The 19,513-nt window shown below is 43.0% G+C and overlaps 1 protein-coding gene across 2 annotated transcripts; it reads right to left on the bottom strand.

Moving 5' to 3' along the window:
* Positions 1 to 277: 277 nt before the first annotated feature.
* Positions 278 to 18,058, bottom strand: ankrd50l (ankyrin repeat domain 50-like). Of its 2 annotated transcripts, none has more exons than XM_017303743.2 (4): positions 17,816 to 18,058; positions 12,263 to 12,993; positions 5,434 to 5,651; positions 278 to 4,586 (listed from the first exon to the last, which is right to left on the bottom strand). In XM_017303743.2, the coding sequence occupies exons 2-4, from the start codon at positions 12,688 to 12,690 to the stop codon at positions 1,057 to 1,059; spliced, it is 4,176 nt and encodes a 1,391-aa protein (XP_017159232.2). In that variant the 5' UTR covers positions 12,691 to 12,993; positions 17,816 to 18,058; the 3' UTR covers positions 278 to 1,056. The 2 variants fall into 2 exon arrangements, with proteins under 2 accessions (XP_017159232.2, XP_008430865.2); XM_008432643.3 differs by lacking the exon at positions 17,816 to 18,058 and adding an exon at positions 13,079 to 13,743.
* Between the last annotated feature and the right edge of the window lie 1,455 nt (positions 18,059 to 19,513).

The raw sequence follows: 19,513 nt of genomic DNA, 5'->3' as shown, positions 1-19,513 counted from the left end.
TAAAACGACAAAGAGCTAGCAAAGAAGTTCAGAAATGTAATTCGGTCAAACCTTCACAGCCATTCCTCAAATAATGAGTGAAAACCACCAGTGATGGTGTGAAAAGCCCTCCTCTCTGGTATCAAAACCGTCCCGGGTGGTCGCCATCTGCCCCCTACCAGACTTTCATCTCTGCGGGACGCTCCTACTTCAGAAGATGCCTTTGACATTTCGTTTGAGCGCAGAACACAGTTATAGATCACACAAAGCGAGCCAGAAATAACCACACCAGGCACACTTGTGAGATTTTGAAGCATTGGTTGCAATTTTAATTGTTGAGTGTAATTAATATTAACAGAGTTAAAAAATATCAAAACAAGCAAAAGATTCTTTGCGAGTCTCCCAACGATCCTCCCACATTCATACCAAATTTTACTGGTTCAGATTTAACTTTGCTCACAGACAAACTGCGGGCAGGTCAGGTCATCGTCTGTGGATTTCTGAATCAGCAGCCCACACAGCAGCAGGCTTCAGCAGGTATGAATTCACAGTTTTTTTTGTAATATGTGTAAAAGTAGCGGAGGATGTAGTCTTAATTCTTTAAAAAATATTAGCCGATTCAAAGGAAAATCAAAACCAAAGCCTTTCTGCTTTTGAAAAAATAAGGTTAATTTTTCATTTGAAAAATGAGGGGAAGAGTTCTCAGCTCTGAAGGAGAAAATAAATTAAAACTACACTAAAATTGAACAATTTGTTCCATTAAGAAAATGTTGAGTTATGACAGTTCAGGGTGGAGGGGAAAGAACTTACTCCACAACAAAAAACGGCAAAGAATATGCAAAAAAATGTGTTTTGTTGTGTTTTTTTAATCAAAAACCTTGACTTTTCCCAAGGTTTTGTGAAAAAAGTGACAAAAGATCTCATACTCCTGTATCTGAATGCAATGAGTTCAGATGTCTTCTTTGAACCATAAAGAAGAAACATATGTTTATCTATCATTTTAACTGTTGATCATGTGCTTGAATAAAAGAAATCCTAAAGGTTTATGAAGAAAGAGTGACCTACTTCACTCCCTGCTCACAGGGGTGTCTCTCTTTTATATAAGGCTGCACTGGTGGGGCCCTCAAACTGTAGCTTGATGGCCTGTTTGAGATTAAGGTGCGGGTCTGTCGTGACCATAACATCATCTTTCAAGGCACTGCTAGGTGGGGTTGGGGAGAAACTGTAACAAACAGGTGCTAAAATGTTCTGGGGCAGGGCATTCCAAGCTTCCACTTGGGATGGGCTCTGTAGTCTGTATGGGTAGTCCAACGAAGGAATCTCTCTGTTTTTTGCACTGAGAGGGCTGTCTTTGCTTGGCATTATACCAAGAGAAGCCATGACTGAGTTCCATCTACCACCTGCAGCTCTTTCTGCTTTAATCAAGTTTGAGCTTTGTTTGTTCTTCTTGTCATGGTATTCAAGCCCAGAAGACAAACCTTTCTGGGGGGGTTCACAGTTGTGTACCATAGCCGTAACGGTGCAAACAGTAGGCGGGGGAAGGCATTTTGTAAGCCTCTGGCTACTTCCATGGAGACTTCCCATGCCCGAGCCCCCCGGCGGAGGGAGGGTGGAGTGTCGGCTCCGGCTGCGCGGCAGTGAATGCTGTTGGATCTGCTGGATAAAACTGATGCTGTCGGCTGGCACTGTCTGCACAGTAGCAAGTGAGTGGCAGGTAGATGAGGTCTGGGAGCTTTGCATGGAGTGGAATCTTTCTCCAGTGGAACCGGGAGAGGACACTGACGAGGAGGAGGTAGTGGCCGTCACTTCGGCTCCGTTACCCTCCAACATTCCCGACGAGAAGATCTTGTTTGGTTTTGAAGGAGATACAGTACTAGAATTAGGCAACAGGCCCAGGTATGGCTTAGCTCCATAGCTCTCCAAGAGCCGTACGATTGTAACATGCCCATGTTTTCCAGCCACTTTGGCTGGACTGCGACCATATTTATCTATGTGATTGGGATTTGCACCTTTTTCCAGAAGCATTTTCACAATGTTAACATGTCCTTCTTGAGCTGCAATGCTCAGAGCTGTTGCCCCTTGACGGCAAGCAAGGTCTATATGTACACTGTTTGCTTCCATAAGACGATGTCCAACTTTTCCATTTCCTGTCCAGGCCACAGAATGCATTGGTGGTCTCCCTTCAGCGTCTTGTGCATTGGGGTTTGCCCCGTGTTTTAAAAGTAAGTCTACAATCTCCACACTGCCCTGCCAGGAAGCCACATGAAGAGCTGTGCGGCCCTCGGAGTCTCTGGATTCGAGTGGCACGCCTCCTTTTTCTATGACAAGAGTGGCCATATCAAGGCAACCTTCGAGCACCAGGAGGTAGAGCAGAGGCCGACCTTCTGCATCGCGCACATCGGTATCGGCCCCTCTCTTCATAAGCAGTTCTGCAACCTCAGTATGGCCCTCCAGAAATGCTGCACTCAATGCAGAGTGTCCGTCATACGCCCTGTGATCAATCGGAGAACGTTTGTCAAGTAGTAGCTTAACAGCACTCAGGTGGCCTTCTTGGGCTGCCAGTATAAGAGGGGTGCGTCCTTCAATGTCCATCTCTCCTATTCGTGCCATGCTCCCTTGATCTGTCAAAGCAGCACATATGGCACGATGGCCTTCACAGGCAGCAGCATGCAGTGGGGTCCAGCCAAGGTCATCCTTATGATTCTCATCCAACCCTCGGTCCAATAAGGCACGTACTACTTCCAAGCTGCCCCTTGCTGCTGCCAGGCACAGCGCCGTCCTGCCTTCACAGTCGATGGCATCCACGTCTGCACCCCAGAAGAGCAGCCTGGACACTGTGTTCATGTGACCCATTGCTGCAGCTGCCAATAGTGGTGTGACAGCAGCTGCGGCAGAAATGCTTCCGTCAGGACCAGCCGATTCGTCTACATCTGCACCTGCTTCCAACAAAAGCTCAACCACATCTTCGTGGCCTTCATAGGCCGCAAGAAGCAGTGGTGTCATTCCATCATTGTCTCTGTGGCCTGGATCTGCCCCACGTTCAAGTAATAGACTTGCTACCTCTCCGTAACCTTTAATCGCTGCAGCAGTCGGGACACAAAGAGCAGCAACTGACAGGGCAGTACGTCCATCTCCATCAGCTAGGTTGACTTCTGCATTGTGGTTCAGCAATATTTCGACGGTTTCGGGATGGCCCATGTAGGCAGCTGCAATAAGGGGTGTACGGCCATTGCTGTCAGCTTTATTAATTTGTGCCCCATAGTCCAGCAGGGTGAGGACAATTTCCTCGTGACCACCCCATGCAGCTGCTCTGAGGGCAGTACGTCCCTCACTGTCGCATCCATTTACATCTGCCCCTGCATCCAGAAGTAAGCGGACAGCCTCACAGTGTCCTCCCCAAGCCGCAGAGCGCAGTGCCGTCCAGCCTTCATTGTCAATGTGCTCCATCATTTCCATTGCAGTCTCCGTGCTCTGGCTTTTCATCCATTCTAGTAAGATAGACAGAAATTTGACATGACCCTGTCTGGAAGCCAAAGTCAAAGGAGTTTGACCGTGATGATCACTTATGAGTGGATCAGACTCATGTGCTAGAAGAAATTTAGCTACGTTTGCTGAACCCTCAATAGCCGCTTTCGCAAGCAAGGTCTGTCCAGAGGATTCAAGCTGGTTTACAGAGTGCCCACTATCTAGCAGTTTCTTTACTGACACCTCCATCTCCATTGTGTCTATTGGATCTCCTTGCTCAACTGGGAAGCGCGTGCAGACACTGGCCTCCTTGTCGAAAATACGGGCTGGTGAAAGAAGTCCGCTTTTCATTAACAACTGAGGGACTTCCTGACTGACCAGTGGAGGAAGTTGAGCAAAGGATGTGGAGAGGGTTTCATTGCAGCTGGCAGTGAGAGGAGGCAGGCCTGTCCACAGCATCCAGAGTGCCAATAATGAGGGGTTTTCTTTATGGTGACCCGAGCAAACTAAGTGTGTGGCTAACTGGCATGCACCCTCGGGGTCTAGATGGGGTCCTTGTAGAGTCAGAGACATGGCAAGCATGCTATGCCCTTCAGTCTGGTTACAGAGGTACTTCTGTGTGCAGTACTTAACATCAGTCAGCCACTCTGTAAAGCTGGCATGAAAAAGTAGCTTGGTCCCCTCAGGGCCATCGATCAAAAGGGGAGACAGTGTATGAAGTTTGTTCTGGAAGTCCTGGACGTTGAGTGTGGTGTCCTGAGTCCAGGCTGCTGTAAATAGTTGCTGAGTTGTGAGTGGACTTGGAGCAGCCAAGAGCACATTGAGGAGAGGTCTGACATAGACAAAGAGGCCCCGAGGGAAGAGTCTCTGGCAGAGCCAAAGGTAGAGTCCATTGAGAGTCCCAGGGATGTCTCGAATCTCTCGAAGACCCACGAGCCCAGCTGCCACGCCATCCAACACTCGCTCGAGAAAGAGGAAGCAGCCCCCACTCTTTATGTGCAGGAGATTGAGCATGTCTGCAGTGTCGGGGGTGAGCTGACGCCGCAGCGCTGCCTCCTCATCCAGACGACAGAGGATGTACTGCTGAACGTCACGGACCGTTGGCGGCTTCCGTAGATCGTCCAGGCAGAGTCTCCGGAAGCCTAAACAAAGAAATTGTTTTCTTTATAGCTTTGCTTATTGCTTTATTGCGCTTAACCCTTTCATGCATTAATTATAATCCTTTATGTCAGGATTTTTTTTGGGTGATTTTCTTGAGGCATTAAAAAAGGTGGGAAAACACATTTGGGGGAAAAAAAAATAAAAATAAAAAAAACAGATCAAAAATGTTTTTCTAGGTGATCAGTTGCATTTTTCTCCAAATACAAAGTTATTTTCGAAATACATCTGTAGTATTAGTCTTAGAAGTTACTTGATGCCACAATATTTTTTTTTGCCTGCAAGAGTTGTCTACAGTAGTAGTAAGGTCCGGATATTCCTGAGTTGCTTTTTTGTTTGTCTGCCATATTGGATTTAACAAATATTTTTCTGCACTTACAGCGGATGGTTTACTAGAGTCCACTTCAGTGGTCTGTGTGCATTTATAACATAAAAATCCACAAGAAACACAAGAAAATGGCTTTTAGATAGCTATCCACTGTAGTGACCACTATGCATGAAAGGGTTAATTTCATAATGATGATAAATATACAGACATATACCCAGATAATCATAAATTTTTGCTTGATTGTAGTTGTTGACATGTAACACAACAAATTTAGAAGGCAATTATTTTTCACAAATAGGCCAGATTGGTTTGGGTAAAACTATAAAAAATGTGTTTTAAGATGATCAGACACTGTTAAATGTGATAAAAAGCAAAACTGCCTAAACCTGCAGGGGTAAAAACGTTCTCACGTCTTTGCACGTGGTGGCAGGGTTAATCAGGCCTCGCAATTTCCCAACATAGCTGTTTAGCAGTGACAGAGACAAACACAGAAATTCACATACTCGAGAACATCTTGCACACATCTTTGTTTTGGCGGCGGATGGAGCAGACCAACAGCAACCAGCTGGGCAGGAGATGCTGATTGTTGGCCAAGAGTTGTGCAATCGAGCCGCTCTTCCCAACTCTTTGGTCTGGCGCACACTGAGCATCCAGAGCATCTACCACTATCATCAGGGTCTGGGCAGGTGGAGGGAGGTCCAGCAGCGGTTCCAAAACTGCCCTAAAGACATGATGTATGGGAACAAGAAACACAAAAAAGAAAGAAAAGATGAATGACTTAAAACAGCAATGTAAAAACAGCAGGACCTGTGGGCGGCAGAGAGAGTGAAAGGAACAGAAGAAATGTGAGGACGATTTTTTCTCACACACGCTGGAGATTTGAACTCTAAATAGAAGCAAAATATGAAGCAGCGCAAATCGATATAAGAACAGCTACCTTGCCATGGCTTCAGGCGATTTTCATTTAAGGGTGGCAAGTGTTTACCGCTTTCTGTTTTATACATTTCACAGCATCTAAGAATAGCTGAGGGTTTTAAAACCACGGACAGAAAACGAAAAACTAAACTCGGTAACTTGTTAGCAGTTATTTCCATTAAAACAACAGCTGCACAACAACGGCCGACAGTGTCAAACACTTATCTAAGACAGCAATTTGTATAAAGGAACCTCCTTTATGCTGTGCAATAATAAGCAGGGACACCTTACAGAGCTGTAAAACAATCTAAAACCTGGCAAAAACCAAACGAGTATTGGCCTTTAAGGAGCGCAGTCAACACCCACACCCTGCCTGGAGCCAGAGGTGACTCAGGTTTGTGGAACTTCAGGGGTTTTTCCTCCCTTCTGCTCTGGGCACACTCACACACATGCAGATCAATACATGGGCACGTTAAAAACAGGCACCCACAGAACCGTTTCAGTCATTAACGTCTCCTCCTCTGCACGGATTTCTCAATCCATAAAACGGAATCATTTTCCGTGTTGTGGAGCTTTGGTTCACTTGCATATTTCCCTCACTTCAAAATGACGCCGAGAGTTGTTTTTTTTTCTTCATTTTTTGCACTTTAGAAACAAAGGAGATTTTGTCGGGCACGGCTATAAATATCACCATGCAAAATTGCTATTTGAATTCTGGTGCACATGGAGTGTGGAGGAGAAAACTGCTCATTGAGATGGATCAGATGGATCCCGAGGCTAAACAGATGTAATTTTTTAGGATAAAATAATAATAGTTGCCATGTATGTGTATGCATTAGGCATGTTATATTCAAGCTGTCTCAACAAAGCAGAGAGCTGCCAGATATGTGTTTCCTCCTCCTCTGGAGAAAGAGACAAACAGTAGTTACTGGATTAGCGACCTGACGCGTAATAGCCGATGATGTCTATTTCAAGACCTTCACCCACAGATTTATATTTGAAAAAAAAAAAAAAGCCACATTTATGTTTCAATACAGCAGATAGATTAATCTCGTGTGTTTCTTTTTGATTGTTGCAAACACGGCTTCAAAGCCAGTGAGTAACCGGTGAGAAAAATGAACAAAGTCTGGGAGGAGACAATCGGTAACGAAGCGAGGACACGAGCTCGGTTTAGACAGGTCACAAAGAGGCTAAGCTCAGGCCTTTATTTTACCACAAATACAGGGTGTGTGCTTGTGTCTGTGCGCTGTGATTATTGTTAATGTCTATGTTTACGAAGGCCAATGAAGGTCCACTAGTTATCAAGGTGATCTTATGTATTTATTGTAAGAGGTCATCAACCCAAGAGAGAATAAGTAACTAACAATTGACAGATTGTTTTTTTTTTTTTTTTTTGTTTGTTTCTCAGGATGACCTCAGCCTTAACCCTGAGATGTGTTCATTTCAACATCAAATCAATGAGTCACTGTTGACTTTCGCTTAACAGATCAACAGGTTTCTGATGGCTTTGGCATCTGATGTAAACTTGCTTCTCCAAGAAAAACTTTCAGTAACGTTGCTTGGTTAAAGATGCACCAGTCGCAATTTTGTGTCCGAATCTAAAAAAGGATTATTCCACAGTTTTGACCAGATTCTGACGTGTCTTAAAGAAATCTGTAATAAATTTATGGTTATCTTTGTCTAATTTAAGTTGTAGAAAAAAATACCCTTGACAACCAAGTTCCCTGCAGCTAAGATGACGGCCTCATTTTTTTGATTAGCCCGGCAACAACCATGGATGTTAGCTTGAAAAAAACTCAAGTTTATTTTTGATTTCCAAATCCTGTATGTGAGGTGTTTCTTTATTTTTAGATCTGCAGCAAATGTTATATGAAAAGTGGAAGTAGCCACCTACGTTTGCTCATTTTTTTTTTTTGTTGAGGTGTTGAATGTTTTGACAATTATTCCCTCTGGTTTGCTGGATGCTGTGCAGCTGGAAGGACTTTCTGCTCTTTGCTTTTTCCTTTTCGACAGTCGTTATGAAGTGTAACCGGGGCAACAAGAGGAGTTGAAGAGAAGGCTTCGTGGATGCTGAGCAGGAACAAAGTTCAAACCGTCTCTCCCGCTAACCGTAATGGCTGAGGATCAGCTCCAACTCTAACCGTAGAAACAGCCAGGCAGAGATTCAAAGAGGAGCAGCAAAAGCAAATCAGGTGGATTAGCAGCGTTTGCTAACAGCTAGCGGTATCATCTAGAACATGTTACTGAGGAATATTTTCTCTGCTGCCCAGAAACTGAGCTGTGAGGATGTCGACTGTCTCCAGTCAGAGGCCTCTTCAGATTTGTTGCAATACTGACTGCTACCGGATATCCCTCCTGCCAACAGCACCATCGTCCACACCGACTGTTTGAAGATTTTTAGGTGACGTATGTAACGGCAACATTTAATTTCTCCTTTTTCTACACAAATCAGAATTGACTTTGTTTACACTAACGGACTCGAAAAGTTAGAAGAAAACCATCCTTTGTAACACGGTAGGCATGTGTTTCAAATCCATTATTGGTACATCATTTACTAATGATCAGCTTAAATTTCTCTAGTCATCCTATAATAGGGCTACAGTTTGGCTTCAAGCAGCTCATCAAACGTTGCTCATCAGCGCTCGCGGGACTAATTTCTTTGATTGACGATGGAGGCATTTCAACAGGCAGTCTTGACGTTTGACTCATCTGTGTATATTTAACAGCCCTGACGTTTTATCATTGGCCATATCCTGCAATTAAAAGTAGATTTTTAAACCCCGTCAACCCACATCTAAGTTCCGACCAGCTTATCAAGCCGCCGTGCTCTTTAGTCATCTGAATAAAGCAGCACTCCCCGACTGAGCACGCACGCACACACTCAAGCAGGAAGTGCAATTAACCTTTTATGGCTGCTAATGTTTTTCCCACCTCATTCAGGTTAGATGGTGCTGGACGCACATCTGCGGTGACCTTTGAAGCTACGATATAATGGGCCTTGTTAAAGGGGCGCGTGTCACTGTGACACCTGCAGTAATTAGAGGGCAGAGTTGGTGACAAATACACTTGCCAAGGCAGGATGTAAATCACCTCATGCGCGTTCGGACCCCTAATAAACCGCATTCCTGAGCTCTCGCCATTGTTTCTTTTTAAGCTATAATTTGGATGAGATCAAAACGGGTGACTGGGCTGGAACCGCGGGCGAGACCACCAACACGAGAAAATGACTGTTATTCGTAAATTGCTGCTGAACGCCACCTACTTCTCGGATGGATTTTAAACATTTCTGAGCTCACCTGAAACCATTTTTATGAACTTTCTGAGCATTAAGCTCAGAAAGTTCAGGGGGGGGTTTTCCCCAGAAGGCATGAACTGTTAACTGAAGCACATGAATTAAGGAGATGTTTTTTTTTTGTTTTTTTTACGGGATCGGCGGTGCTGTAATTTCAAATGTAAAAGCAAAGTGGGTTAAAGATTGAATTACATATGAGGTTTTAGCATTCATCACATTGCTTCTTCGTGAATTTACATATCTAAACGTGACAGGGATGCAAAATAAACAGAAATAAAGGAGAGATACTCTGAAGGTGAAAAAATGACAATTGTCATAGGTGAAATATGTAATTTTTTAAGTAATTTTGAATTATGAACAATGTTTAGGTAAATAGAAAAACACATAACTCATGACACTGTGCTGGATGCAACAGGTTGAGAACGAAAGCCTTAGAACGGCCTAGTCAAAGCCCAAACCTATATCCAGTGATTAGAACATTCTTTCAATTACTTTTTGAAAGACCTAATTCTTTTTTTTTTTTTTTTTTCCAAAGCTCGGAGGAAGCATAAGGGCAGGAAACATTAAAAGCATCCTTTGCTGTTTAATGACTGAACTACCTGTTAGTCTATGGGGCTTAAATAATATGTTGAAGCCTTTAAGTGGGGGTTTGAAACGGTCGACAGTAACAGCCGACATCCTGCTGCGTCTGGTGGAGCTGATTTCGTTTCACACACCGAGACGAACTCATTGAACTTGAGGTCTGCGCAGTTTAACGCGGCGGGAGCGGCACCACAACAAGCAGCGCCAGGCCGCGTTTACGACCCGCTGGGCTCAGAGAGCCGCCCCGCTGCTTTAAGACGCACGATGCATGTACGTTGCGTTTTGCTACCTTGCTCACACACACACACACACATCTCATCCATTTATTGATGGCTGTCCTTAAAAACAGTGCAGGTTTTTCCCTCTCTCTCTCTCTTTGGTCTCCAAACGGAAAGCAGCGGCTGGCTGCGAGCCAGTCCGTGGGGAATGTGGAATCCAGTTCGGCACTTCACACCAGAGGAGAGCAAACACCAGTAGGAGCTTGAAAGGCCTCGGACTCGGTGCAGAACAAACACACCGGGTAGAGGGCTGAAAAGTCCCGGAGAGGAGGGTGACCTCGCTGACTGGTGCCGAGACGGTCACTAGGGCAGGGGAGGCATTTTTCACCTCTTTGTTCTGCTTTTTTTTCTGCTTTCCCCCCCTTCTGTCTCCTCTTTCTGGAAGGATGTTGTGTCGTAAATAACAGTGTAGTATTCATTCACACTGGAGAGGCCATTGTGGCGCTCCGTGAATGGGCGGCATTATGGGACGTGAAATAAATATAAGTCGAGGAAAGAATGGCTATGGCACTCCTATTTTTTTCCCGCTGTGACTGTCCTGCTTCGGTCAAAAGATTTTACATTTACATGCAGTGAGGCCACTGGCTCTACAACGCTGAGAGATTCAGCTCTTTTTCTAAACACAAAGGATGCTTTTTAGCTACAGTATGAGCGGAAGCTGCTGTTGTGTTTGTTACACACAAAAAAGGAGGAAATGGAGCCCTTTTGCTGGAGGTGATTCAAGTAAACCCTGGAGCTGTAGGTGAACCTATGAGCCAATCAGAACAAGGTGTGTGTGTGTTTAAATGTAAATTTGTGTTTTCCCCTCACCCCAAATTGCTGCCACCACCATGTTTTACACTAGCAATGGAGGGTAAAGGGAGTTACTTTTTATGCCCTTTGCATGTAGCCCAGAAAGTTAAACCACGATCTTCCTCCACATGCTTGCAATATGGAAGTTTAAGCGACAAATCTTTTATTTCTCCATCAGACAGTTATGATTGGACACCTTTCATATGTTCCTCTCTTTGCATTCGTTTAATTCAGGAAGATCCTGAGGGACGCACGGCCTCCAATCTGTGTTTTCCTTGCAAGTAACAATCAGGTCCGCTGTAAATAAACACCTATGAATACTAACATAAAGGCAGTTCATCCTGTTCATCCTCTGCAGATGTTTGAAGATGTCCACTTTGGTTTTCTTAGTCTCTCTTGGACTAGCCGTTAGCGTTAGCCTCCAGGACCATCTAATCAGGATCTGTAGTAAGAGGATGCTAAGAGGCTTAGCTGTTGCTAGCAAGACAAGAACTATACTTGAAAAACCCTTAACTCTCACTTTTAGCCTCCTATAAGACAAAACGGACTTTAATAATAAACTTTTTTTTTTAGATAGCCCTTCATACACTAGGATAAATAAAAACCACTAGGTTGATTAAAGTGTTTTATGAGATAAAACACACAAAACACAAGGAATAAAAGAGGATAAAACACCTGAGATAGCAGAATTAAGTAAAAAGATTAAAAATCATCACATTACTGCGTATTAAGACCCATATTGAGCTTATTTGTCTCGAGTCCTTATTTGGAGAGGCGTGCCATTTGGTACAATTCAGCTTGGGGATTTTTGTTTAAATAGTTTTTGCAAAGTGAAAAACTAACTAGTTCTGAATATCTGCCAAATGCCAAGAACTGAAGTTGCCCTGGAAAAAGCGGAACAAGCTGCAGCCATAAAATCAAATTAAATCCAGGTGACCTAAATATAAAGCCGGTCGTAACAGGGTTAAGGTTACAGCGGTAGTCAACTGAGTAATAGGCTCCAGATCAAGTCGCCAAAGCAGCAAAAAGACTGTCAACAAGCTTAAAGGAGAAGAAAGGGGGGGTGTTAAGAAGTTTTTAGTGAAAACATTGGACCGTTTGAACAGATTTACACTGCAAAAACCAAAAGTTGCAGAACAGGTTTTTTCCCCAGGTTGCTTTTCACATTATGCTTGAATCTGATAAGCCGTTTCTCATGTTGGTTCTCCTGCTCAGCTCCGTCAAAATAAGGGTGATAACTCATAATTTATGGAAATGAGCTGGAAATGAGCCACGTGCATGCTGCTGCACGCCGCAGCTCCCGTTTCAGGACCTGCAGCACCTTCCAGCGACTTGCCTGTCTCTTTCATTTGACAGGCGATACAGACGGGAAATCTCACGCAGGCTCGGGTTCACAAAGTGCCGCTTGCTGTGAATCCTTCAAGTGACACGGACGAATTATCATTAATTCATTAACGGCTAAGCAATACCCACCTCTTGAAGGTGTCCTCGGGGTCTTTTTGACAGTTGAGGGGCTCCAGAGCAGAAGAGGCGGCCGGACCCCTGAGGGTCTCCTCATAGCCAGCAGGGAGGAGCGGGGAGGCCCTCAGCTGCTCCACCAGGCCCAGGACGAACCTCCACAGCACCGTGCTCCTCTGGTCCTCCCTGTGGCAGAAGTGGGACGCCAGGCAGCGCCGGGCCAGCCCCGCAGCCAGGCCCGAGTCCGAGGTGGGCCACACCACCTCGGTGCACAGGGCGGTCTTGCCGGCACCGGGGCCCCCCGTCAGCAGGAGCCCCGCCGCCTGGCTGGACACGGGGCAGGCGTCCAGGCAGCGCCTCAGCTTGTCCAGGGCCCATTCCCGGCAGTAGAAGCGCCGGCCCCGGAGCAAGCTGGCACCGCATCCGTACGCTGAGCCGCTCATTTGCTCCGGGGGTTCTGACGTCCAGGAGACGAGTCGGTGCTCTCAACTTCACACCCCATGCCGCTTCAAACGGCCTCACTCTGACTCTTAGGATAGGTTCCCGTTGATGTGGTCTGGTAATGTTCCAGGTGAGTTGCTTGATTAGTCACAAGAATAGAACAAACAAACAAAAAAAAAGCAATACTTTTAAGTGAGCTTCAGTTGTAACTCGTCATCCTCTTCATTCATTCTGATGTTTCTCCTGCTGGATCTGAAGCGTTGCGGTCGCCGGTCTTCGCCATGCGTCTCTAGCAGATCGAGGAGCTGCTCAGGCAGAAATCAGAAGCAGAAAGCCAGGATGAGTCAATGAAACAACATTTCTCACATATTTGGTTGCACTTCATCTCACCCGGCCCGTGTCGTCTTCCGTTTACAGATTTATTTCTCTCCCCTTCCAGTTATCGCCCGTCTCAGGACATCGAACATTACTGTCTGCTTTTGCTTTCTCTCTCTCTCCCTTTCTCCTTCCTCTCCTACCTTCTCTCTCCCTCTGCCTCTCTGTCTCTCATGCTCTCCGGTTTTTCTTGTTTTCTTTTTTTTTTTTTTGTCTCCACCCTCTTGTGGCGTGTCTCGGCATGTTCAGACACGCGCAGGAGATCGGCGAGCAAGGAGGAGAGGGAGGACTCGTGTGGGAGCGAGTTTTCTCCTTCAGCTGACAGGAGGGAGGAGTCACCTGGGGTCAAGGTTCAGCCACAGGAGAATAACACACTGCACTACACGTTTAGGTGTCGTGCTTTTGTAAAAATTTAAATTAGGCTGGTTGTAACTTTTTAAAATTGAGTCTTTATGCCGAGTTTGCTTCGTGTAAATCTGAGTAATTTATCTGCGATAACAAATATGATTGCAGAGACGCTCAAGAAAACTTACTGTCGATCATACAGCGATATGTATAGAGATAGTGCGCTAACAATAAGTTTGGGAGATACAACCCTTAGTTTACAAATCTATTAAAACTACAAATTTAGATGATTATATTGAAAAATTAAAGAGTTTAGGGTTTCCCCCAGTGGCGGGCCACCAGGCTTTATTTGAGTCCCCACCAGGCTGAGCACTGCCTTTTTTATAAGCCTTTTTAAAATACTTGCATTTTTTAAGACGTTATAGTTGGTGCTCAGGTATTAATCGTCCAGTCTTTTAATAACACATAATTATCAAATGATATTTTCAAATATCCTGTTAACTTTAAACATTTTTTAACTCTAAAACACAACAGGCCGCTGGATGAACGACTGCCCTAGTGCCCCATTGACCGGACTTATCTCGCTACTTGTATCTATGACTTTAGTTAAAATATTTTTACCTGCAAGGAAACATATGCTGCAATTTGAAAAATTACATACTACTGTAATTATATTGCACAGTAAAATCCAACCAGAATGACTAGACTTTAAGGAATCCAGTTAAAGAATGTTTAAGGTTCCTGTAACAGCATTAGCACACCGCACCTCACTTCACGTCAGCGACTAATCAAACGCCTGCAGAACTGAGATAAATCTGGCAGATTACAGGCAAGATTTCTCACTTGACAGAGCAAAAAAAAAAAAAAAAAACCTCACTGCTGTGCTTATGAGGCACAGAATGACAGGCGAGCGTCAATTTGATTGAAAAGTGCAAAGTTAATAACAGCAGTTTCTAAAACCAAGCATATCGTGTTAGAGGAAGCTGATACACGTTTGTTGGACACGTCTGCTGTCAGAAACCTCCTGACAATTTTCCCCAGGAAAAGAGAAATGTGTTCTGCAAGCAGGGAAGCCGATGACAGTACTGGGGAAAACTGGCACCGGGCTGTGAGGACGTCTACATTCTTGTCATTGCTGGTGGTAAAGCATTGTAAACCTGGCAAGCGGCCGCTATGAAAACAAGCCAAAGTTTTCACTGACGTGCTGTCAATGCGGAAGTTAAATATAGTCAAATTTTCTGCCTCGCATTCAATTGGGACTTGAACGTTTGCGTACCAAATGAAGTGGCTGACAGCGAGGCCTCTGTTAATATCGCTTATGTAACTTGTTTGTATGGTTAAAAAACATTTTTAAAAAGAGAAATAAAATCTATATCTATATAAAATCTCTATTTGGAGCCAGTAGATGTTATTTTTAAGCCCAACGACGGTTCGTAACATGAAACTACCTTTACTTTGATATTGCCAGACAGCTGCTGAGACGTGCAGACGGTAAAGAAGCAGGAACTCTGGCCGTCTGCCTGGAAACTGAACCTTCGTATTGGAGAAACCTCGTCTCTCAACCACATGACATTTACTTCTGTTAAATTAATTGCATCGCTAGGCAACTAGCAGTAGCACAGACAATGTGACGTATAATTAAGCATTACTTAACAACACCAAACGCCCACATGAACCATAAAGTCTAACTTCTTGAGAGTTTTTGTCGGAAAAGCTTAAAGACAAACAGCTGGGAATTTTACTTGGTTTCTACTTTGCAAACAGCAGAGATGAAGTTTGACCAGGAATGAGACAGTCGTGTTTTTTTCTCTGTACCAGATACTGATGAGACTTAATTAGGAGCTTAATTAATTAGGAGTTTACCAGCACCAACTCCTAGTTCCACATAAAAATCAAGTGTCGGCTATAAGCTTGAATGTTGTTTAGCTTTAAAATGCAGTGAAATAAACTACACTTGATCAGTATTGCGTCATTTACATTAGCATTTTGACAAAGTTCCAGGTATCTGTTTTTTTTCTTGTCCGTTTCAAATATTTTGACTCAATAATGCCTGCTGGACAGCCTTTCAGCTTTAGTTTTTAATAAACTCACATTTGCTGCTACAAATGATGTTTCAATGCAGCGCGATTTTCTGAAATGCTAGACTAGTGCTAACATGCTGTCTCTGTTTTGATATGACTCTTTAACTTGTAACGAATTCTAGCTTGTTCCAGTTAATTGTCTACAAATAAACTCAAATAGTTGAAAAGTTGTTTTTCTTTGCATCCTCAATGGCTTTCTCTGAACGTCGTTAGGTTTGTGTACCGTTGCAGCTAAGTTAATCTTACAGGAAAAGTTTTAATTCATTAAAATCAACACATTAGCATAGCACTTAAATACGCTGCTCTGCAGGAAAACGTCTTAGCTGCAAGATGTAAATTAATCAAAGGCAGCGTGTTTTTAGGTAAAGAAGTTTATAGCAGTTTTCTAGCTGACCCTTTGATTGAGCAACAAACTGGTCCACACAACATATCTGTACCTTTAAGGAACAGAACGACAGAGTTTAGTGGATCACAATGCTAACATGAGCCACGTAATACTGAAGAAATGCTGTTTCCTGTTACAGCTAATCAGCATTCAGACCTTATTCATTAACTGGATTTTGGTGAACACACAATCAGAAATGGTTTTCTCCCAGGTACAGATACTGCAGTTCTGCTTAGCTTTATCTGTGAAGGGACTTCAGGTTGCTTGAACACATTTCTTAAAATGTAGACGAGGAATCAACTCTCACCTGCAACTAGGTCACTTTGATCATAAGAAAATGCAATAATTTATTTTTAAAATGACAATTAGAGGAAGGAACGTGGTTTTGTTGTGTTACATCAACCTGTCAAACAGGAAGTGTATTTAAAAGCAACCTGTGTGAAAGTCAAACACGGCCAGGAGTTTAAGCACTTTTGATAAAACAATTATCTGAGTTACAATGTCGTTACACGGAATGCATTTGTTTTCTTTCATGTTTCAAATCAGGCTGTTTATCATTATCTCTTAATTCACTACACACCCAGCTCCCTCCTATAAAAGATAGTTTGTTTTTTTAAGTGAGAATCTGTGAATATGTCGGCAGTGACAATCTCAACCTGTATTTAGCAGATATCGCAGCGTGAAATAGTTAAGATAAAAAAAATAAATACTGAAGGATAATGCTGCAATAAGAAAAAGTATTTTACTTTTACAGAAATACTTTTTCATTTTGTTGCCGTTTTGTTAGCCAAACAGCTTCCAGGATTCAACACTAAACTACAAAGTCGGCCGGCTTCATCTGTGCAGAGTTATAACATGGACTTTGCTCAGTTGTGGCAACAAACTTAACTCCTCATGAAGGCGCAGAAATGCAATAAATAATATTTGCATGACACGATTATGACATCTTTCTAATACAGTTTATGGAACTATCGTAAACTTTACACAAAAAGCTAGACTATCCCTAAAACAAATACCTTGAAGAGCCAATCACACCAAGTGAGCCAAGAACAGGCTCGACACAACTGATATACAGAGAATAGTAACAAAAAAAATCAGAGACGTGGGGGATCCAGGGTTTCATCTTGGGCCCCCAGAGTGACTCAGGCCGCCTCTGGCTCCGACATCAAACCAGGATCAGTGAACGGTGAGACAGGAAGTCAGACAGTTTTAAAGTTACACCCAGCTGAAGCTCAATGGTAAACATTTGCTTTAAACAAACAAAGTGTTAAATGGCATCTTTAGTACACGATGCTTCACAGTTTTTCTGGGTTATTAAATTGAAGCAATAAGCTCTTTTGTTTTCTTATTAAAAAACATACCATCAACAACTCCGGCCTTGCGTCACAGAAAAACCACAATAAATTATGGAAATTCCGCATTTTGCTGCAAACTACTACTGTAACTATCATAAAATTCCCACTGCATGTTTATGGATAGTTACATTGTAATTTTCAGTCTGTGTATGAACGTCTACATTCAGCTGGATTTTTATTTTTGTTCCTCTGCTGTTTTATTTCCCCCAGTGTTATTTAAACCTACTCTCCTGCAGCATTTCTGGCATTCGTCCTTCAAACCCGAACAGCAGCCGGTGTGGGAATCCACAGGTAGCCGCTGCAGGCAGGCTGTCCGCCTGTCTTCTTCCTCTGCAGCAGTCAGACTTATTTCTCACGCACCGACACGCACACGAGTGATGAAACTACAACCGCCGTGGAAATGTGTAAAACTGTCGGCTCGCGCGCTGCTGGTCGACGCCATTGTAAACAAAAACACGAACGGTACGACTAAATATCTGTTTTTGACATGACTCCCCCATTGCGTTCATATTTATTCTTAGCAGAAAATGACACATTTGAGTTTTTATTATTTTTTTGTTGTTGTTAGAAACCAACCCGGTCTTACCTGACCAGACACGCTCTCTCTCTCTCTCCATCTCCGTCTCCCTCCTCGGCTCTCATTACAAACACACCCCAGAGCACTTCACCGGATGTGTCCTCTTCCACTGGCTTTTTATGTCATCACATTAAAGGTGAATCCTTCTCCGTCGCTTTTCTCCCCTCTAGGAATTACGATTTTTATTTTTATTTTTTCCGTCTCGTGCTAACGGTCTCCTAGGAGCTCTAGCTGCTTCCTTTCCTTTCTCACTCCTGATGGTGTTTGGTAGGAAACAAAGGACAGTCTGTGTGTTGGACTGAGTTCAACTGAACTGCAAAAGTCTGCGAACAATATACGGAAACAGCGAAGAAAAAGAAAGAAAGAGACTTTGCTAAGAAGCAGACTTATTAATTTTTTTTTAAATCGTTATTTTAGGTGAATTGTCAAATGATATTAGGAAACAAAAAATTGAATGACTGTAAAGTCCAGTCATGGGAGGAAACGCAGGAACCATACGCTGCTAATTATCTGTTTGATTATTTAATCACCTTTATGAAAACAGGAGATTGTTTTTGTTCTCAGGAGGCATGCAGGTGTGTGTTAGCACAATGTCACCAGCAGCTGAGTTTAGAGAAGCAATTGTTTTCATTCATCATTCTGGGAAAGATTAGGAACCCATTTCCAAAGTTCACAGGTAGTGAAAGGTTTTTTTGGCAGGAGATGCACCAATGAGTCACCAGGTTGCAGTTGACCCGTTTTTTCCCCTTTATTGGCTCTGATAGCCAAGAAAAACAGCTGCCATCTTTTTATTGGTCTAAAGAACATTATCAAACCACTTTTTATGCAACTTACCATGGGATCATGTTATTTGATGGTGATGATTCTGTAGTTTCTTCACTCTGTGTGGATTTCAAAACTGCTACCTCTCAGTCCTTTCATGAGTACTAATGCTTAATTTAAAAAATCGGATTAGACATCAAACAAGACTGGAAATGGGATCTTGGGTAGGAAAAGCCTTATTGGTGCATCTCTCGTTTTTTAAAACCATTTAAGATAATTGCGATCATTTCAGGAATTGGTATTATAGCAAATTTTGACATCAATCCACCTATTTTTCCTGAATATATTTTTAATATTTTCTTGTGCAACTCTTACATTTTTCTGTTTGTAATATTCAGAGATTTACAAAAGACCTGAGATTAACGAGGCTTATTTCTAACAATGTTCATGTGAAATGTTGGAGAAACAACCACGGCTTCTTAGAAGTTAGTCCATGCATCTGTAATGAGCAGATCTAAGCTAATGCTCTGAATTATTTCAACTCATTGATAATTCACATCACAGAGGAAACTGAAAATGTAAGTCAAGCATCAAAGTCAGCTCAGCTGCTTGAAGTTAAGTGAAAAACAAACAAAAAAGCCTTTTACTGATTTCTGCTGCTGCACATGTGCCTTCAGATTTGGGTTTTAGGAAGTTTTATTATTGTAATTTCACAAGTTTCTTGTACAATATTAAGTACCACCTTCCAATCATTTAAACCTGGAGGAAAATCACTGTAAAAACATTTTTTTGCTAATTCTGTACATCTTAATCTCTCTAAATAGACATTTGCTTTTCTTTAAATGTGAAAACAAACTTTTTGTTTGTCGTCAATATGAGAGCAACAGTTCCCCCTGGTGGATGCTAGTGGTAATACACAGACATCTGTTAACTTATTGAAGCAAC

This window comes from Poecilia reticulata, chromosome 2 (assembly GCF_904066995.2).
Source record: "Poecilia reticulata chromosome 2, P_reticulata-male-v2, whole genome shotgun sequence".
Lineage (NCBI taxonomy): Eukaryota > Metazoa > Chordata > Actinopteri > Cyprinodontiformes > Poeciliidae > Poecilia > Poecilia reticulata.
This window is presented reverse-complemented; position numbering and strand designations above follow the sequence as displayed.